The sequence below is a fragment of the Gouania willdenowi genome, chromosome 5 (genome assembly GCF_900634775.1).
Source record: "Gouania willdenowi chromosome 5, fGouWil2.1, whole genome shotgun sequence".
In the NCBI taxonomy this organism is placed as follows: Eukaryota; Metazoa; Chordata; class Actinopteri; order Blenniiformes; family Gobiesocidae; genus Gouania; species Gouania willdenowi.
The window spans coordinates 14,674,791-14,692,922 of record NC_041048.1 but is presented as its reverse complement, the minus strand read 5'-3'; the positions used below and the strand labels follow the sequence as shown (position 1 = coordinate 14,692,922).

General features: G+C 37.7%; 1 protein-coding gene across 9 annotated transcripts; it reads left to right on the top strand.

Moving 5' to 3' along the window:
• The first annotated feature begins 1,851 nt into the window (after nt 1–1,851).
• Nucleotides 1,852–16,335, top strand: LOC114463367 (coiled-coil domain-containing protein 30). 9 transcript variants are annotated; one of them, XR_003674087.1, is made up of 18 exons: nt 1,852–1,979; nt 3,007–3,177; nt 3,430–3,550; nt 5,488–5,699; nt 6,399–6,494; nt 6,844–7,006; nt 8,059–8,130; nt 8,532–8,647; nt 8,979–9,080; nt 9,480–9,575; nt 10,090–10,190; nt 10,279–10,369; nt 10,543–10,625; nt 11,487–11,628; nt 12,756–12,892; nt 12,969–13,055; nt 15,124–15,185; nt 15,279–15,350. XR_003674087.1 is itself a non-coding variant. In XM_028446889.1 (18 exons), the coding sequence occupies exons 1-18, from the start codon at nt 1,965–1,967 to the stop codon at nt 15,487–15,489; spliced, it is 2,070 nt and encodes a 689-aa protein (XP_028302690.1). In that variant the 5' UTR covers nt 1,852–1,964; the 3' UTR covers nt 15,490–16,335. The 9 variants fall into 9 exon arrangements, 6 of the variants coding, with proteins under 6 accessions (XP_028302690.1, XP_028302687.1, XP_028302685.1 ...); XM_028446889.1 differs by having other exon boundaries at nt 5,488–5,660; nt 12,962–13,079; nt 15,279–16,335; XM_028446886.1 differs by having other exon boundaries at nt 9,486–9,575; nt 10,108–10,190; nt 12,962–13,079; nt 15,279–16,335.
• The last annotated feature ends 1,797 nt before the right edge of the window (nt 16,336–18,132 follow it).

Sequence of the window (18,132 nt, the reverse complement as noted above, 5' to 3'; positions counted from 1 at the left end):
GGGATGCACAGGCGTCTGCACGTATTCTTCAAAGCTTACATTAAACCAGTTGAGATCAAGGACAAAACACAACAAAGCCGTGTTTGCTAAGGGGAAGAAAATAAACCATTTTTAGTTTAGAGATGTAACCTCATAACAGTATGTGTTTGAAGTCGTTTGTACTGATAAAAGTAGACAATCCTCATCCAGTGCTGCACACAATTCTGCTTTCCTTCAAGGAATATTTTAAAATACCATTCACTGCATTTTTCTTTTTTTTTTTTTTAGAACAAAACAACTTACTGAAAGAAAATAGAAAACATATGGCAGATTGAGAGTTTCTCACAGGGCAAGATCTAAATCTGCAAAAGGGGTGGCAAAATGTATTACATAACATCACATGACTTAGCTGATTAATCAATTCATACAAGCAATTTCAGATGCAAAAATTAAATATACCTCGTTTTAAACTCATTCCCTCACATTCACATGACTTGCTGGTAAACTCACTAACAAGTCCCTAAATCAAAGGACTAAATACTATTGTATGCACATTCATGTATCAAGTTCAGGTTAAACAACTTAAAAAAAAAAAAAAAAAAAAAAAAAAAAATCCACTTTGGTGATGCAGTGAAGATTAATTCACTAATCATCTATACGTAAACGATTGAAAGGGTTGCCTGGTTTTTCTCCAGCTTGGCAAGTATTGATCTGGTGACCTGACAAAATGTCTAGCTCAACATATACAGAACTCAACACATCCTCTTTGCCAGATATTTGTTATCTGGATCAATGATGCTGTACCATGATTACTCACACTGTAAAGGCTTATAAGAAATTTCTATCCCCATAATGATACAGTAAGTAATGTATAGGCACCCCCATTTTTTTCTTGAAAGAAATCGCAACGAAATGCACAATCCAGATCCTATCAAGATGCAACTCACTGGGGTAACTGAGCAACCACCACCCAGCATAACCAAGTCAAATTTTCGTTTACGTTCAGTCCATTACGAACAATTTTTTTTTTTTTAATTTCTCTAATGACGAGAGATGGGGATTTCTGGATTATTCAAACTGATCAGAAATCAGTACATTAATGCAGATCCACTCCAAATATTAATAAAATCTTACGTGGCGTAAAGTCAATCTTCGGTTCACATTTTGTTAGAATCTGTACGGTGCTTCTGACGTAATCCTGCGAATAGAAAAATGTATAAACACCAGTGACCTCCTTGGTGGTGATAGGCCTACAAAGTGGCTCCACATTTACCAGGAGGCAACTTTCAGTATGACAGACTTTTACAACAAAAACCCCAAGTTTAAACTTGACTATTCTTTAATGTATACCTATTGTTTACTATTTACCTGCATTTTCATATATACAGTATACATTACGTATATAAACTCTTGTCACACAGAATGTTGTCAGCATCATTTGCAGTAGCGCCTCTAGGATTATGCTGAATAAAAGATGCATACGACTGAAAAGCAAAAAGTAAAATATAAAAAATCTAATTATGACTCAGTATTTCATAATAATGACTTTCCCGAGTTTTTTTTTTTTTTTTTTTTTTAACTGGCGGAATGGGCTTCCATATATTTGAGACGAAAAGAGGTTTGGAGGTTTTACAGCAGCCTAGAGCTACACCATGAGACATTCACAGACCCTGGGAAAACATACAATTCTGCTGGTAAGTAGGTTTGTACATTAAAGAAGCGTCTCTTCACAGCTTATCAGAGTCAAATACTTTTATTTTTTTACTTAAAAGACCTTCATCTTAAGCCTGTGGTGTATTTTAGCTGTCGTTGTCTGTGTGTTTGGTCTTTTGTCTGCAGCACAGTGAACGCATTCCACAGCTGTCCGTTACGTACTATGATAAAAAGCTAGTCCTTAATGTTGACGGTTCTCTTGTTTGGGGGAGACTTCTACAATGGGTGTTAAAAGGTGATTAGCGGTGTTTTTTCCGTCTACGTGGCTACTAATGGATCAAATTGAGGTAAATTCACACGCCATGTAACGTTTGTTCACAGCAGTTTATAGACGGGCGGGTGAAAAGCAGAGATTTAACACTTTGTTGAGCGTGTTTCAGAGCTCAGCACCAGAACTCCTCATCTACATACTTTATCACTTCTTTGTACAAGCTCAACCTTTTCTAAATACTGTTTATTATCCAACTCTTCTTTAATGTGGCGCATTTTTGTTTTAGTGCTTGACTGTCTCATTTGTTAAAAGAGTTTATTTTCTTTCTACACTTAACAAGTTCCTAATGTTCTGATTTTATAAGTTGTTAGTGTGTCATAAGGTTTAGATACTGTATGTAATTGGTTGAAATAATCTAATATATTTATGAGTATTGTTTGGTCTTTAATTTTTCCTTTCATTGTAAACCTTTAAGATCCTTTTAAACTATTTCATTACTTTGTTGCATTTTTCCCCCTTTTTTTTTATTTTGTACATTTGGTGTTTTATAACATTCCCTTATGATAATTTGGATTATTTTAGAATTTAGTTTTGTTTTACTGTATTAAATACTCATTTATTGTATGTCCCCTGGTTTGCCCTGTGTTGAGTTGCCTTGTGCATGAAATCCTCTGGTATAGAAATACATTTGAGTTTTATTGTCTGCTCACTATCTGAAAATACTTCTTCAAAGTAAATTATTGCAACCATTTCTCCAAAGGCGTTGGTAATACAAAGCTTTTTTCCCCTCTCGTATTTATTTCTTTTTCTAAGCCCATATCCTATCAGTAATTAGATTTATGGATGGATAAACTAATATGAATAAGCAAAGTATGGCTTCAACAAGTATGAGAAGTTTACTTACAGCGGTGGCCCAGTGGTTAAGGAAGCAGGCTTGTATTCGTGGGTCACTGGTTAGAATCCCACTGTGAGATGTTGAGCCCCCGGGTGCTACACTGCTCCTCAGGGATGGGTTAAATGCAGAAAACTATTGCGTATGTAGCTTTACATACAACTTATTCTTCAAGTGTCTTCTCTAAGGTGACTCGTTTCATCCCTAACAGGAGCTGAGGCTGATAGCAGCGTGGTTGACTGAGGAGGGCTGTGTCACTGGCTCTAAAGAAGCTCAGCTGTGTGCACTATGGCGCGCTCTCCAGCACACAAAGGATCATCTGATCAAAGTGACAAATAACCTGGAAACGCAGAGATCACAGCACTGTGGAGAAATGGCAGAGGTAGTTGAACTCATTTACCAAATAGACGTTTTAACATTGTGACCACACAAATGAGTGTTTGGGTATGTGAGCGAGCTTGTGGCCTTACCTTGGGCACCCCTGCAATAGCATATCTTCTTGGATCCCAATGGGGTCCACTGCTCAACTAATCAGCAACTACACAAATTCAGAGATGTCATTTGAATGATTCAGGATGAAAGCAAAAAAAACAAAAAAAAAACAGATGTGTGTGTCTGCGTTTCTGGTAAAAAGGTTCGTAAGTCGCTGGAGCAGATCCGGATCTTCACTCAGCACAAAGATGTTTTGGCTCAAGAGATACAGGATGAAAACGATCAGCTCAAAAATCAGCTTAAGCGCCTCATATCTCTTCAAGGTTAGTAAGTCATCTATAGAACAAATTAGAGAAGTAGCCAGAGTAGTTTTGACAGGGCATTACAGTTAAAGAAATGTGCACACTTGTTTTATTTCTGTTGTTTGCACATCTACATCCTCAACATCCCTCCACAGTGTATAAAGATCGGGTAGTTTTCAGGTCACTTCTAATGATGTGCTTGTATTTATACTGGTTTGATAGATCTTAATGACCAGCACAGCAGGTTTTGAAAAACATAACAAAACTTTGCACAGACAGTGGCCACATGGGATTGATGCTAGAACCATTTGGCAATAAGTGAGGCAACAATGTGACCCAGTACAATGTTAAGTAGGTAGGAAATGGTAAGGTTTCAACATGCAAAGCTTTATTTCACATTTCACAGAATCACGTTCCTATTTTACTAGTCACCAACATTTAACATGTTTGTACAATTTAACAATTAATATAAAAAAAAAAAACACATATCTTAAAGTTAGATTTTTCTTACATTCCCACACGCAGTTAGGGGCCAATGAAATAGGAAGTTTCTCCTAGTTCATAATACATATCCATATACCGGCATTTTATCCGTACAAAAGATGACACTAGGGTTACGGTTTGGGTTAGTTAGTCTGTACTGTAGTTAACGTATTAATACAAACTGAAGTACAAGTGCATAGCGTCTCATTGGCCAGTTTGGGTCACTTGGTGCACCTATCACGTGACCTAAACTGGCCAATGAGGGGTGTTGCGTACAGATAGAATGCCGGTATATTTATACGTGTTACATTTTGATCGCCACTGCCAATGAAATATAGAAAAGCATTTTTTTCCCAGATTTCAAGAGATGGTCACCCAAGAACTGATGCATACATGTGACTATTAGTGATTTGAACAGTTTATATACATAGCTCAAAGCTGATGAAATTACAGGGCGCTGAGGCATATGCTGGCACGTTCACCAGATAGGATGTATATCAAATGTTTTTTTTATATTCTAAGGGAGTATGTGGAGCTTTATTACTATGCAAATCTTCAGTTGCCTATGTGGTGTAGTTCCTGAGATACTGGAAGAAAAATAAGGACACACGAAAAACACATACCCCACTCACTCACTCACTTGGCCGCATCTAAATGGATTCATCCAATTTTTTTAGACCAAGGTGCGTGGGACAATTATTTAAATTGTTATTCTACTTAATTTACAGACAGCTGTAGTTTTAGGACGTACCTGTCAGGAAGGGTGGGGGGTGGTGGAGGACCCAAGTGCAGATTAAGATGGTGGTAGCGGGCAGGCATTGTGTGTTTATAAAACCAGTCCATGTTTGTTATTAACTAACAAAAACTTGGGAGCAGGGGACAAAAACACCACAGCACATGAGGAGGGTTACGAGCAATCATTCTGTATCCAGACTCTGATAAATAGTGAGGGAGGCTTGATTGGGAATGGGTCACACCTGGGTGCAAACCATGAGGCAGCTAATCACTACCAACCCAAACCAATGACATCACTGGGAGGAGGAGACACGAGCAGGAAGACCTGGGAACACAAAGACACGAGAGTTAAAAACAAAACAAAACATAAAACAACAACTAAAACTACACAAAACAATGACTTACAGAACACAAACAAACCCCAACATACCAGTATAAATTAGTATGTTTTTGTATGTGGCCTAAATTATCAGACATTATCTCGTTTTTTTACATCTGATTTAAAAAAAAATGCCAGATATGATCTGTAATCTAAACTTAAAATGGAAGCATGTCTCTATTGTTTAAATGTATTAATGTAGTTGTAAGGATTATTTTTTTCACACTTTAGATTAATATATTTCATACAAAGCAAAAAGTTTAATTATTAGATTATTTTATCTTTTGTAAATAATTTCTGATTTATTAATTCTGATTTATTAACAGCGTTTCTTTTTTTCCTCATGTCTCCATGGTAACAGATGCTCAGATAAGTGAGGTGGCCAAAATGCTGCACCAGCAGGGCCTGACTGAGCTAATGCACAGTAGCCCCAGTGAGCAGGTAGCCTATCTGCTGGTGGAGAGGGCATCCCTACTGGAAACCAGTGAGAATCCCACCAAACCAAAGCTTGATGAAAGCTCCTCCCACCTGCAGGTCACTGAAGCACTGATGTTGAACACTAGTGGGCGCCAGGTCAGAGCAGAAAACAGAGTTATAACCTTGTTTTCTGAGCAGTTTTATGTGTGTGAGCAGGTTAAGTTCAGGGGCCAAACATGGACTAATTTGATCTGAAGTGGGCCACAAGTTACGGTCTGGGAAAACCAGCTGCTTCATCATTAATGAGGCCTAGTTTGCACTTCCACCATTAACCACTGAAGTATGTAAGACACCGACAGACATCATTCTCTGCAGAATCTTCAGCTAAATTTCTTTCAACAATTTGCTATTAAAAATGTTAGTCGGTGATTTATTAATAATATTTCCATTCATGTCTTCTCTGTCATTTTCACTCTGTCTGCAAATAGCTGGTGCGGTGTGGTTTCCTTTCAATTCAATCTCATGACTTTTTTATCATTTTGCTTTTTTCTCCTATTTGTCTGCATATGTTTTCAAAGGTTAATCCTACTTTATAGAGCTGTCTTTTTACGATATGCATGTTTTACTCTTCGGTAGGTATAAACTTTATCATTTAGATGTGCAGTGGGAACTAAGACATACTTTTTATCATCGCATAACTTGTGGGATAATTAAACATCAAATGCTCTTTAATAAACTCCTACTCTCAAACTATACTGACAACATGTACACACACTCCCATTTCTTCAATCAAGTCTTGTCTCCTAATGAAGTTTTTTTTTTTTTTGTGACTCTTCATCAAATGTTATTTCACAGACAGGTCACAAGGTGGTGCTACGTCATGCACAAAGCTCCTGGAGAAGACTGTTTGGACTTCATAAAGCTTCACAGAGCAAGCATACCTTTATCCCTGTATGTATGAGCACTTCTTTGTGTTTGTGAGTTACTACTAAATGACTGAAAGTAATTTGACAGAGATTAGTTTAACCTTAGTAAGTTGATGTTAAGGTCTTTTTGCACATTTTTTTTTTTTTTATAGTGTAAACTGTTTTTCAGTCTGAATCTTAATGACCTGCAGCATCTGTTTTTGTTCCAATGTTCTGTCAACACATGCTCAAAACTTTACATGACAGAAATACAAGAATCTACACGTCCCTTCTTTTCATGCATGAACTTCTGGCTGGTTTTTCTGCTTCTTTCCTTACATGTCATGTGTAAAATATGCATCTGCTCATCTGTGTAGTGCTTATACTCTCTGTAGACACAGGTCAGACATGCAGCTGATCAGTCAAGTTTGGAGAAGCAGTGCTCCCGCCTGGAGCGGGACCTGGAGGAGGGCTCCCGCCGGCTGGCAATGGCTCACAATGAGATCCGGCATTTGACTGATGAGCTGGAGTCAGCCCATATGACCCAACGAACATATGGTGAGAGATAATCAGCTGGTTTTAGGAGACTGTCATTCTCAAAATGACACATGTCATAATTAGACAGTAGTCTGTCTGTACTAACTGTCACAGCTCATACCTCATCTGATTCAAGGTTTTTATGATCATTTTCCATGTCAGAACATGTAAAACAAAATTTGTGCCTCAGGGCCAGCAGAATACTATAAATCCGTGCTTCCCATCAAGGGGTACAGGAGTAGATTGCAGGATACTCAGAAACATGAATCAATTAATTTAAAATGAGGAAAACATAGAATAGAATAGAATAGAATACACCATTATTGATCCCCAGAGGGGAAATTCAAATTTGCAGCAACGCAATATAAGAGCAGACAGTAAGAACACAACTAAATACTAATAGTGCAAATTGTAAGACTGTGGGACATATATAAATACATGTTATGTCTACTGCATTATTAATGCACATGGTCAATTAAAATTGCTTTGGAAAAGTCAGGAAAACATTCCAAGTTCCTTTTAAGGCTTTTTTTTTTTTAAAAGACAAATTTACCACAAACTAACAGTAGTGCTGCTCAATAAAATACTATTCTCCTTTAATTTATTGAAACAGTAATAATGTATGCTGTATAGGCCATTTAAGCACACTTCTGACACGAGGAGACATTAATTAGCTTTATTTAACAAAGGAGACAGTATTTACTTACTATTGAAGTAATCACATGAAAGTTGCGTTTTTCTGGAGAGCCCGCTGATACACAGCATATTATATTATTGAGGGGGTCCTTATAATGTGAAGTAGGGGTACACATGATTTGACAAAAATGCAAAGGGAACCACTGCTATAAATAATGAATAAATAAATAATAAAGAGAAAAGTAGATGCATGGAAAATACAAAATAGGTGGAAGACACACACAGGATAATGACGTCGTAGGGATGTGTAGCAGCATCAGTCATTTTCCTGAGAGAATGAGGTTTTAAACAACTACAAGCAAGATCAACACTGAACACAATTCGATGGCAAAGTTTTAACTGATAGAAAAAACTTGTGTGGTTATAATTTTTCTTAGAGCCTGAGCTTCAATCAGCACAGCAGGAGGTTGAGCAACTCAGACACCAAGTGGAAAAACTGAAGACGTATGGTGAGACTTTACTTATTTTTTTTCTCTTTTTAATCTATGATTGTTTGCTATACCTTCTTATCAGCATCATTGAGCAATCAAACCTACCACCTCCAATCAGAGACAATCTCTAGGATCACTCACACACAATCCCGCTACACTGCACACAGTGTGTGCAGTGTAGCGGGATTGATAAATGTCTATCTCAGTTAAATATATGTTCACTGCAAATTATTTCATATTATAGTTAAGGATCAGGAGTACGTCTTCATTACATTGGTAAACATCTAACCTATCTGGTAAAAAAATGTTTGAAAACAATAATAACAAAAAAAATGCCTCATTATCTGGAAAGTAAATTAAGGGATAGGTTCTTCTTGGATTAGTAAACAGTCTTGATTTTTTTTTAATTTTTTTTCAAGAAATGGTTGAGCTGCGAAAGGTGAAGGGGGCGAATGATCATCTTGACCTGGAGATACGAGCGTTAAGAAGCCGTGTGCGCTGCCTGGATGCTGAGAAAACCTCCCTGCAGGAAAAGGTGGAAATGTAGACGAGACAGAACGTAGAAAATATGTCAAAGAAGAAGAATACTGCAGCTACTTTGGAAATCACTGTGAAAGAATCAAATAACATTGTTTTTACTCACTGATACTGTTCATTGATACATTTAAGAGCTGTTATTATTCATAGTCCTTTGTTTTTGATATTTGTTATATTGTACCAGGCTCTCTGAACCAGTCCTTTTTATTTTTGTAGATTTCATTTTAAATTGTTTTACAAATGTTTTCTTGGCATTTTAGTTAATTCAGTGATTTGAATTAGCTCAGCCATCCAGTAGCTACTGTACTTCTTACCTTTGTGTGCATCAGGTGGCGTCCCTGCAGGAGAAGGTCAAGGAGTTACAGTCTGCTCTGCAGGAGCAGCAGATTCCCACTGTCCAGGTTGGAGTCCAGACCACAGAGAAGACTCGGGTACGTCTGTTTAATACATTATTAAGTATAAAAAGGTAGAAGTTCAGAATGTGGAAGAGAAGATACATTCAGTCAGTTAGGAGCATGCATAATGGGCTCTTATCTTATGTTGACTTGTATCAAGGAAGATAATATTTAAGAGTGGAAAATTAGTAATCAGCCTTATCTTATTAAAACTTGCAATGCATTGTGGGTTTAGCTCTAAAATGAGAGTAATTTAAGATTTTATGAGACATTCATTGTAACATGTCCTGTCATATTCATCCAAGTGATAGTTACAGAAATAATGCAGATTTTTTTTTTTTGTTAATCGCCATATATTTCCACAATGATTTTAATTTGAAAGACGCCTGCTAGTTGTTACAAAGGATACTGATGTGTGTGTTACTGTCTCTGCAAGAGCAGGTGGAGCGGCTCAAATCCTTCCTGCAGGAGCATGGACAGCAGCTCCTCGTCACACAGGCTCAGGCCCAGCGAGAAGATGAATTAGCTAAAGTGAGTTCTGCTGATCAAGAGTGTGTAACTACAAGCTCACATGTACCTTTGAATCCACTACTAATCTGCTGTAGTGAAAGAGTCAGCTGAAACTTAAGTTGAAAGTTTTCTTTGTAAACGAAAACTGCACTACCATAAAATGACGTGTTTTTGAAACTTTTGGTCATTGTCTTATTAACAGACCCAGCAAAGCCACTTCTTGTACATATCCTGATGTTATTTTAGTTTAGAGGAGCTGTGCTGATTTTCAAAATAAGGCTGTTTTTATGTTTGTATAATACTTGATTGTTGTTTGACGTACATTTAAAAACCACTAATATGTTAGCGATGTATCAACTGGTCCAAAACCAGATGTACAGTATATGTGACATTCTACCAATGCACTACAGCTGGTACAGTCAGAATATTGTTAAATAGAGAACTTGTGACAGTTTCATTCACTATAGTATTGAGGAAAAAACTTGTTTGCATGTTTATATGAGAGAGTGTGGCTGTGTTTTATTTTTCTGTTCAGATGCATTCTCTCCAACAGCTGTGGGATGATTCTCATCCTGGAACGATAACTAACCTTAGTGCTAACATGTGCATCAAAGACAGCAGCTTCCAGAACCATATGTAGGTTTATCCTTAATATAGCACTCTGTTAATAAGAAACCACATGGTAAACATATGCTAAGATTCATGCGTGCGCGTGTGTTTGGAGTTTGTGCACAGAGCCTTGTGAAGACACTCCCTCTCATTTAGAAGATGCCGTAATGACGGAGCTGCACAAAGGAAACTCTCTAGAGGAGCAGGTAATCTATTACATCAGGTCAGAGAACCCTGGGCTGCAGAAAGGCTCACTATTGATGTCCAAATTAAAAGCAGACATGATGATAAAGAAGAGGTGATGTTTTGGAGAAGCTGTATCTATTTAGTGAAGCTGCTGGGTTTTTCCTCTAATGGTTTTCTTGTGTTTGGGCTGCAGGAGGGCGCTGGTTACAAGGAAGCTGTATCCACTCTTAAGAAAGAGATCTGTGAAACCTTACGATGTCTCAACAAAGAACAAAGGTAAAATGCAAAACACTTATTGCTCATTAAAAAAAACTGACAGTAGTTATTGCAAAACTGTGATTAGTGTTTAAATAACTTGTAACTACTTTGTTCATGTCAATAATCTCTCCTCAGCACATGCCAGAGTTAATCATGGAGTTCCACATGGTTCAGTTTTAGGACCTATAGTCTTTACATTCTATATGTTTCCACTAGGTAACATTATCAGAGAACATAATGTACATTTCCATTGATACACAGCTTTATTTGTCAATGAAATCTGACAAATAAAGCTAACTTTTTTTAGGGTATTTCCCACTTTGAACAAAGGTGAACTTTCAAGCCCCACCTGTGCCCATTACCTCCCAAATAAACCTGACAAATAACACATTTTCAAATGTATTGAACTAACAGAACAAGTAACATATTTTGTAATAAATCAAAAACTAAATAAACGAATCACCTGCATTAAAACAAATGTAAAAGTAAAGCAGTAAAAAAATTAAGGAAATAACCAAACATTGTTTTTGCACTCCATATCTAATGCAGTCTAATAATTTAATGTTCTTTAAATTTCCGCTACATTTTTAGGATTCTCATTATTACTTTATTTGTGTGTTTAGCGTTAATGATCTCTATTATCAATGAAGAAAGGCATTTTTATTTTAATTTTTCTCTTATACTACAAACATTTAACCATACACCCCCCCCCCCTTATCAGGGGGTCACGCCACACACTTTGAGAAGCACTGCCTTATTGGCAAATAGGCCTATTTTGAGATGTAACTGTGAGATTTTTCAATGATTTGATTTCAATCAATTAGCTTTACACTGGCTATTTTTAGCTGATTTATTGTGTGTCTGTTCATCTCTTCACAGTAAATACTTTGAGATGAGAGAAAGACACAGAGTGAAGCTGTGCCGAGCCAAACAGAAGTTTGCAGACATGACTGACTGCTATAACAAGAAGATTAAACACCTAGAGAGGGAGCTATCCCTCTGCTCTCACTCATTGTTGAAGGTAAAACCAACGTTTTTTTCTCTAACACATTCAGGAACTTTCAGGTGTGGCGGTAGGGCGATGCCCTTTTGGGGGTGGGTCCAGACCCTGTGTACCTTGGACACAAAAACTCACATATGTCCACCAGCAGGTGGCGCTATGGCCTATAACTCCCACACCGTTTTCATAGCCACAGATTCCTTGAATAGCACTGAATCGCCTGGGCTAGGCCACGCCCATTTCCGCCTAAACTTTTGTTGGAGCAAAATTGCAAAAACTGGAAAATCTACTTTTTCGAACTCCTCCTTCGGATTTTGTCCAATCAGCGTGAAACTTGGCACGCAGAGTCTTCATTTGGACTTGATCTAAAGTTATCAATATAATTTTGTTCGGATAAAATATGCGTTAATTTTTAACGAGTAAAGTTTTCTAGCTAGCTATAAAAACGCAAACTGGCGCATATCTCGGTCAAAATAAATGCTAACAACACCAAATCTGAGATCCTTAGTTGGCATGTGACTGTGAGGGTACGCGCCAAATTTGAATAATGTAGGCCACTAGGGGGCGCTACAAATATGGAATATTTATATCTCTTAAATGGCAAGACCAATTTTTTACCAAATTTGGTGGGTATGATCTTGGGTCCCTCCTGAGGCGATTTTTTTTACCAAAGTGGGCGTGGCTTATTACATCATAACATATAAATAAACAAACATTTATTTCAGCTGAATTATTATGTTGAGGGCTGTGAAATTTACAGGGTACATATATAAGAGCACACAGATCACCCTTACCAAAATGTGCGCCGGTAAGTGGCGCTATAATGGGTGCAAACGCATTTTGGCCTGTAACTTTCACATTTTAAATCACATCTCCCAAAACTTCATATCCACCTGTTCACAGCAAATGGCACGTTGGCCTGTGTCCTGACGCTCGCCCCAAGCTCGTCATCCTTCGTGACGAACTTCCATGGGCTCCGCAAAACCTGGGGGCCGAGTCGTGTGGGAAGGCTTGGCCCCCTTTCATAACTGCTTGCAGTTCTAGTTAATTCTGTATTTGCAAAGCGGTGATCCTTTAATCAGTGACAGACAGGTGCAGGTGTGTGTTCAAAGCTTGACTCTTTTGTGTGGTAATTTTGGTGTTTCCAGAAGAAAGAGCTCATGCAGAACATGAATGAGGAAAACGAGAAGCTCCTTTTTGAGAGAAGCAGGCTGCTACTAAAGCTGGACGAGGAGGAGCACAACAAGAAAGCCACGCAACTGTCATCCCTGCTGTCCAAACACAGGTGCTGAAGAGAAACTTTGTCAGGATACGGTGTAGTTTCACCTTACCGAGCATTGTTGTTAATCCATAGGCTGCAGTTTTTGGAGGAGGAGAACATGAAACTGGGAAACCAGGTGTCTCACCAATCCAATCAGCTCGCAGTGCTGCAGCGTTGCCTAAAGAAGGTCCAGTTGCTTCCCTTTGCAGAAGTACGACTGCTGCGGGAAAACACTCACCAGTCATCTTCTCAACACAAACTGATTGTATTCACAAAACAGTAGCTAAAATAGATTCCTGGTGCAGAAACTGCAAGTGTGAAATCCATAATTGTAATTCATTATCAATTACAATTATGGCATCATTTGACTTGGAACTGTAATTGAAAATATCTGTTGCTGTTGTAATCATAATTTAATTGTAATTGAGTTCAGGTAATTCACTGTGTAATAGTAATTGGCAGGGAAATTATATAAAATCTGCAATTTAATTAAAACGCAAAATTGGGGAACCGTGTTAGAGTTCTATGGCTCACATATTTAGTTAACAGTTAAAATCTGTTTCACATTAAGTTTTTCCATTACATTTCAATTCTCTTGAGTATCATTTTATCTTTTTTTTTATAGATAAAAATTGAGGGGTATACTGACAGATAAAAGGCTAAGGTGCCCTCACCAAAGACATTAATACCAATATTTTTATGGATTAGGAAGCCTAACAAGGTAACCAAAAGATAACAAACAATTTGAATGATAGATAGATAATATATTTTAGTATATTTTTCAGCTGATTTAAGACATGGGTCAAAGCAGACCTGTTGTCATAAGAGATGCTAACAGAAAGCTAAGACAAGGTTACGTTTTATGGGGTTATTTATTAAAGGCTCAGTAATTGTGATGAATTGAATTTGAACTTTAGTAATTGAGAACATAATTGTAATTAACTTACAGGGGGAAAATAATCATTGTAATTTTAATTGTAAATGGAAAAAATGCTGGTCACCATAATAATAATTTAGTTGTAATTGAACATAGAAAAATGAAGACGGAATTGTGATTGAAAAATGTAACTGACCCCAACCCTGGTGTCATCTCTAACCCGTGTATGACAAAATGTCCTTTCAATGAGAACGACATTTGATCCTGTCTGGCCTTTCTATGAGGATTATCTGCTTTCTAATTTGTGATCTGAGTTTAGATGAAGCAGTAGGGTAGCAAAAAAACAAACACTTTTTAAAGGAAAACACCTTTATCTCTGTGAAATAATATTCCTTTAGGGGGTCACGGCAAATTTGCGGTTGACCTCATTTGGAGACATGATTTATTGCTCAACCCTTCAAATCTGACGATTTTTCATTAAATATGTACAGTATATGCATGTGGACAACGTTCATTTATTTCATTTGAAATAACATTTCAACCATGAAAAATGTAAGAAATAGGTGGAATTCAAACATGTGGAACATATTTTACAACTTTTATTCAGTTTTATCACTACCATTGTGTTCTTTAACAGCTGTAGTTTTTACACAAAAATTATGAAATATGACGTGGCTTTAACCCAAATAACTGTTTGCTGGTGCATCTATCCCACTGTCTGTACTGGTTCATAACATCAGGTGAAAATTTAACAAATTTCCCACCCTTTTCACAGTTGTCTGAAAGAGACGAGCAACTGAGGCCAGTGTAATTCCACTCAAGTATTCATAGGGTAAAAAATGTTTTTATCCCAAAAGGAACATTATTTCACCCAGGCAGGGCGATTTCTTTTTTTTTTTTAAAAAGTTTTTTTGAGCCACCATAAGGCAGGGTTTCATTGACAGAAATTTCATAGCAGCCAATGAGATGAGTTACACTGCTATGTAAATTAGTTAGTTTCAGAAGTAGTGCTTTGAAAGTGAGCATTTGTCAATCCGGTCGAATGACTTTCTATATCTTAAATCAGAATGGCTGACAGAGACAAAGGATAGAATGGTAACTTAAAATTCAAACCCGAACCACCTTCAGTGATATAATATTAATGAGTGGTCTTATTTATGTTACAAACGTGCTTGTCGTAGTTCCAGTGACGTTCATTTTCTCTTCTTTTCTAACAATACGTTAAGTTGGGGTTTTGTTTATTCGGACAAGGTTTTTCAGGAACTTTGTCTGAATGAAGTTCCACGTAATAGTTCTCGCATGAAGTATTACACGGAAGTCAAGTGAAACCTCATTTGAATAAACGAAAACTCAACATGTGCTTGTCGTGTTTCCTCAGGAAGTGAAAAAAAGTTTAAACCAGCAGCTGTTCTTCACTCCACCTCCTGAGCAGACTTTAAGGTACGTCTGCTCCAGCTCTGGGTGAATGCTTTTCTGTGTGAGATAGCAGATGCTCATCTGTGTGTGTGTGTGTGTGTGTGTGTGTTTGTCCAGTGGGATGCAGCTCACTCAGCGCTCATCATTGGACGGTGATCGCAACGGTGATGACACACTCACAGGTGGGACCTCCTCCTCTGGCAGCTGTTCTTTGGGGCCTTTGTGTCGATCAGCAGAGATGGGCTACCTGAACGTGACCACACAGAGTCACACAGACTCCTCCTCTCACCAAGTCGCCCACAGCTTCGATGATAGTTTGCCCACCTGAAGGCTAAATATATTTTAACACCGTACAGTCCACAAAAGCTTTATTTTTTTATATACAGTATGAAATTATGGTAATAATTTTAGTGCAAAACTTTAGTTACAAAGAACTTAAACCACACACACGATCACATACATACAAATAATGACAAGATTTCAAACATATGCAAAAATCACAATTTAAAAATCAGACAAAAAATAAAACAATATTTAATAAAATCCAAAGTCAATCAATCTGTCTATCAGATCTGAAACACAGATTATTAGTTTATGTCTATGAAGCTTAATTTGTTCCACTGATAAGTGACCATATTTATAGAAATTTAACATTTTTTTGTTTATAAAAAGGAATAAAAAACTTACATTGAACATGAACATGAATGCGCGGCCATATTGGAGGCACTCAGAGGTAAAACACTGCAATGGATAAATGTCAGAGACCACAGAAAAGCTCCTCAAAATGCGTTATAGATGCAAAGGGCACAATATTTGGAAAAGTTGTGATTTATTGGTGGTGCTGATCCATAGGAGTATCATCAATGACAACCCGGAGAATCTTCCATCTATTGCTTATCCTGATATCGTCAACTACCTGGTTTTAACCTTACCCAATCTGGGTCATCCTTTTGGTAAAGGTCAGACCTTTTAGCTGGAATTCAATGAGAAATGCAGCACATTTTAGCTCTACATTTTAAGAACTGTGTTGCTACTATGGCAGTAGTTTGATATTAATTGTATTCTTATCATCACACTAGAAATTTAGTTAAGAGCCAATGCTATCAACAATTCACTTACCTGACAAGAAATGGGCCTAACAAATTTGGATGTTGTCCAGATTTTTGCTCGTAGTTCCTGGTTTAGCTTTGCTGACATTGTTCTCCCTGATTTGTTTGAACTTTTGTCAATAAAACTCCAAATGTTATTCACTGTCTGACCGATTGGTACAGCTGAAAACACGGCAATAATTCACCAATTCCTTTTGTTCGCCATTGTGATCTGCTTTGTTTACCTGCTGAGTACCTCCAATATGGCGACTTCCGGTTTGATGACGCGCCGTGAAAACTCTCCATATTCTGCTCAGAAAGGTTTGTGCAGATTTAAACTTGTCACCTGTTGCTAATCTCTAGAGTTTAATGCATCTCACGGACATGCTTGTTTTTGTCTGAAACAGTCACCAGTGTATAGTAGTTTGAGGTCGTAACAGCAGACATCCCTTTATTTCAAATGTGTGTGTTTTATTTATACATTTTCTATAAATTGATTGATTACTAACAAAATAAAATGGCAAAAACAAATTAAAAATATAAAGAAAATGCTTGCACTCACCAACATGGATCTCCTTCACATCGTCTGTTTATTTCAAAATAAAATCCATCCTTCTTTTTTTTCTCAAGAAGAGCTCAATGGCTGTGTTGTACAGTTGATGTGTGCGCTTCAGGTTCATGAGTAAGTCCTTTTCTATGGACATGGAGGCTAATGCTGAAAGCTGCGTCTGTCCACTCGTGTTTCTGGTGGAAGTTATAAGACGCTTCAATGCTGAGAATGAGCGCTCATCAGAGGCTGCACTCGTGAGAACCCGGAAGTGCTTATCCAATCAAAGGGGTAGTTGCGTAGATGTCAACTTCAGCGTAAGACCTTCGAGGTGGCCTCGGCGTCGCAGACTCAAGAGCTGATTGGCTGGTTGATTGTGTCCGTTCACTTACAGTGCGCAGGAGTCCGCTCTGTTGATTCTGAAGGCCTGAGGCAGATTTCATTGAACCTGGCAAGCTAGCTGAAATATGATTGGATAAAAACTCCACCATAATATATACCACTGGAAGCATCGCAACCAAGAAGATATAATATGATATAAAAAGAACAGACCAGGTAGAATAATTTTATTTAAAAATATTTATGAAAAAAAAAAATACTTCAAATGACTGTACTGTTCAAATGACATCAACATTTAGATGTTGATGTCATTTTAAGTGCAAATTGAAGGGTTAGAGGTGAGTAACAAAATATTCTCTGTTGTTTGCCTTTCTGATGGAAAACCATTGTTATGTAGGCAGGACTTAAAGGGCAGAAAGGGCCGGGTCTCCGGCGGCGGGGAGAGGAAGGCGGCAACTGCTGCTCCTCCAGCTGCGGCGCGAGCCCAGCTCCGCTTCGCACTCGAGCTCAACCGATCCAGCCCTAAGAGCCAATCCTTATCCCGAAATTACGGATCTGACTTGCCGACTTCCCTTACTAAAGAATCCACGTTTAACTGAACTATTGTGGTGATTGGTGCACCATTAACCCAGTACGAAACTACCATATTGTGCTCTTTTGGCTGTGAACAGAGGCTAACTTATCCGAGCCTGTGGTCACGTGACTGCTGTAAAGTGAAACGTTGTTCAGGCATTTTCCAGGTCACATGACCTGGCCAAAGACAGTCCGTCTCTACAAACTTATAAATAAAATAAAATAAAATAAATATATTACAGGAATATCACAAAACGACACATTGTAAAATCTGTCTCAAGGATAAAAAATAGTGCAGAGTTTCTCAGTTTATTTACCGCAAATTAGTGTCAATTTCACAGAATTTAACACAGACTGAGATTGAATGCTGAACAAAAAATGCAAAGTCAAAGTTCAGTGCCTTTCAAAAGTCAGACAAATCAGC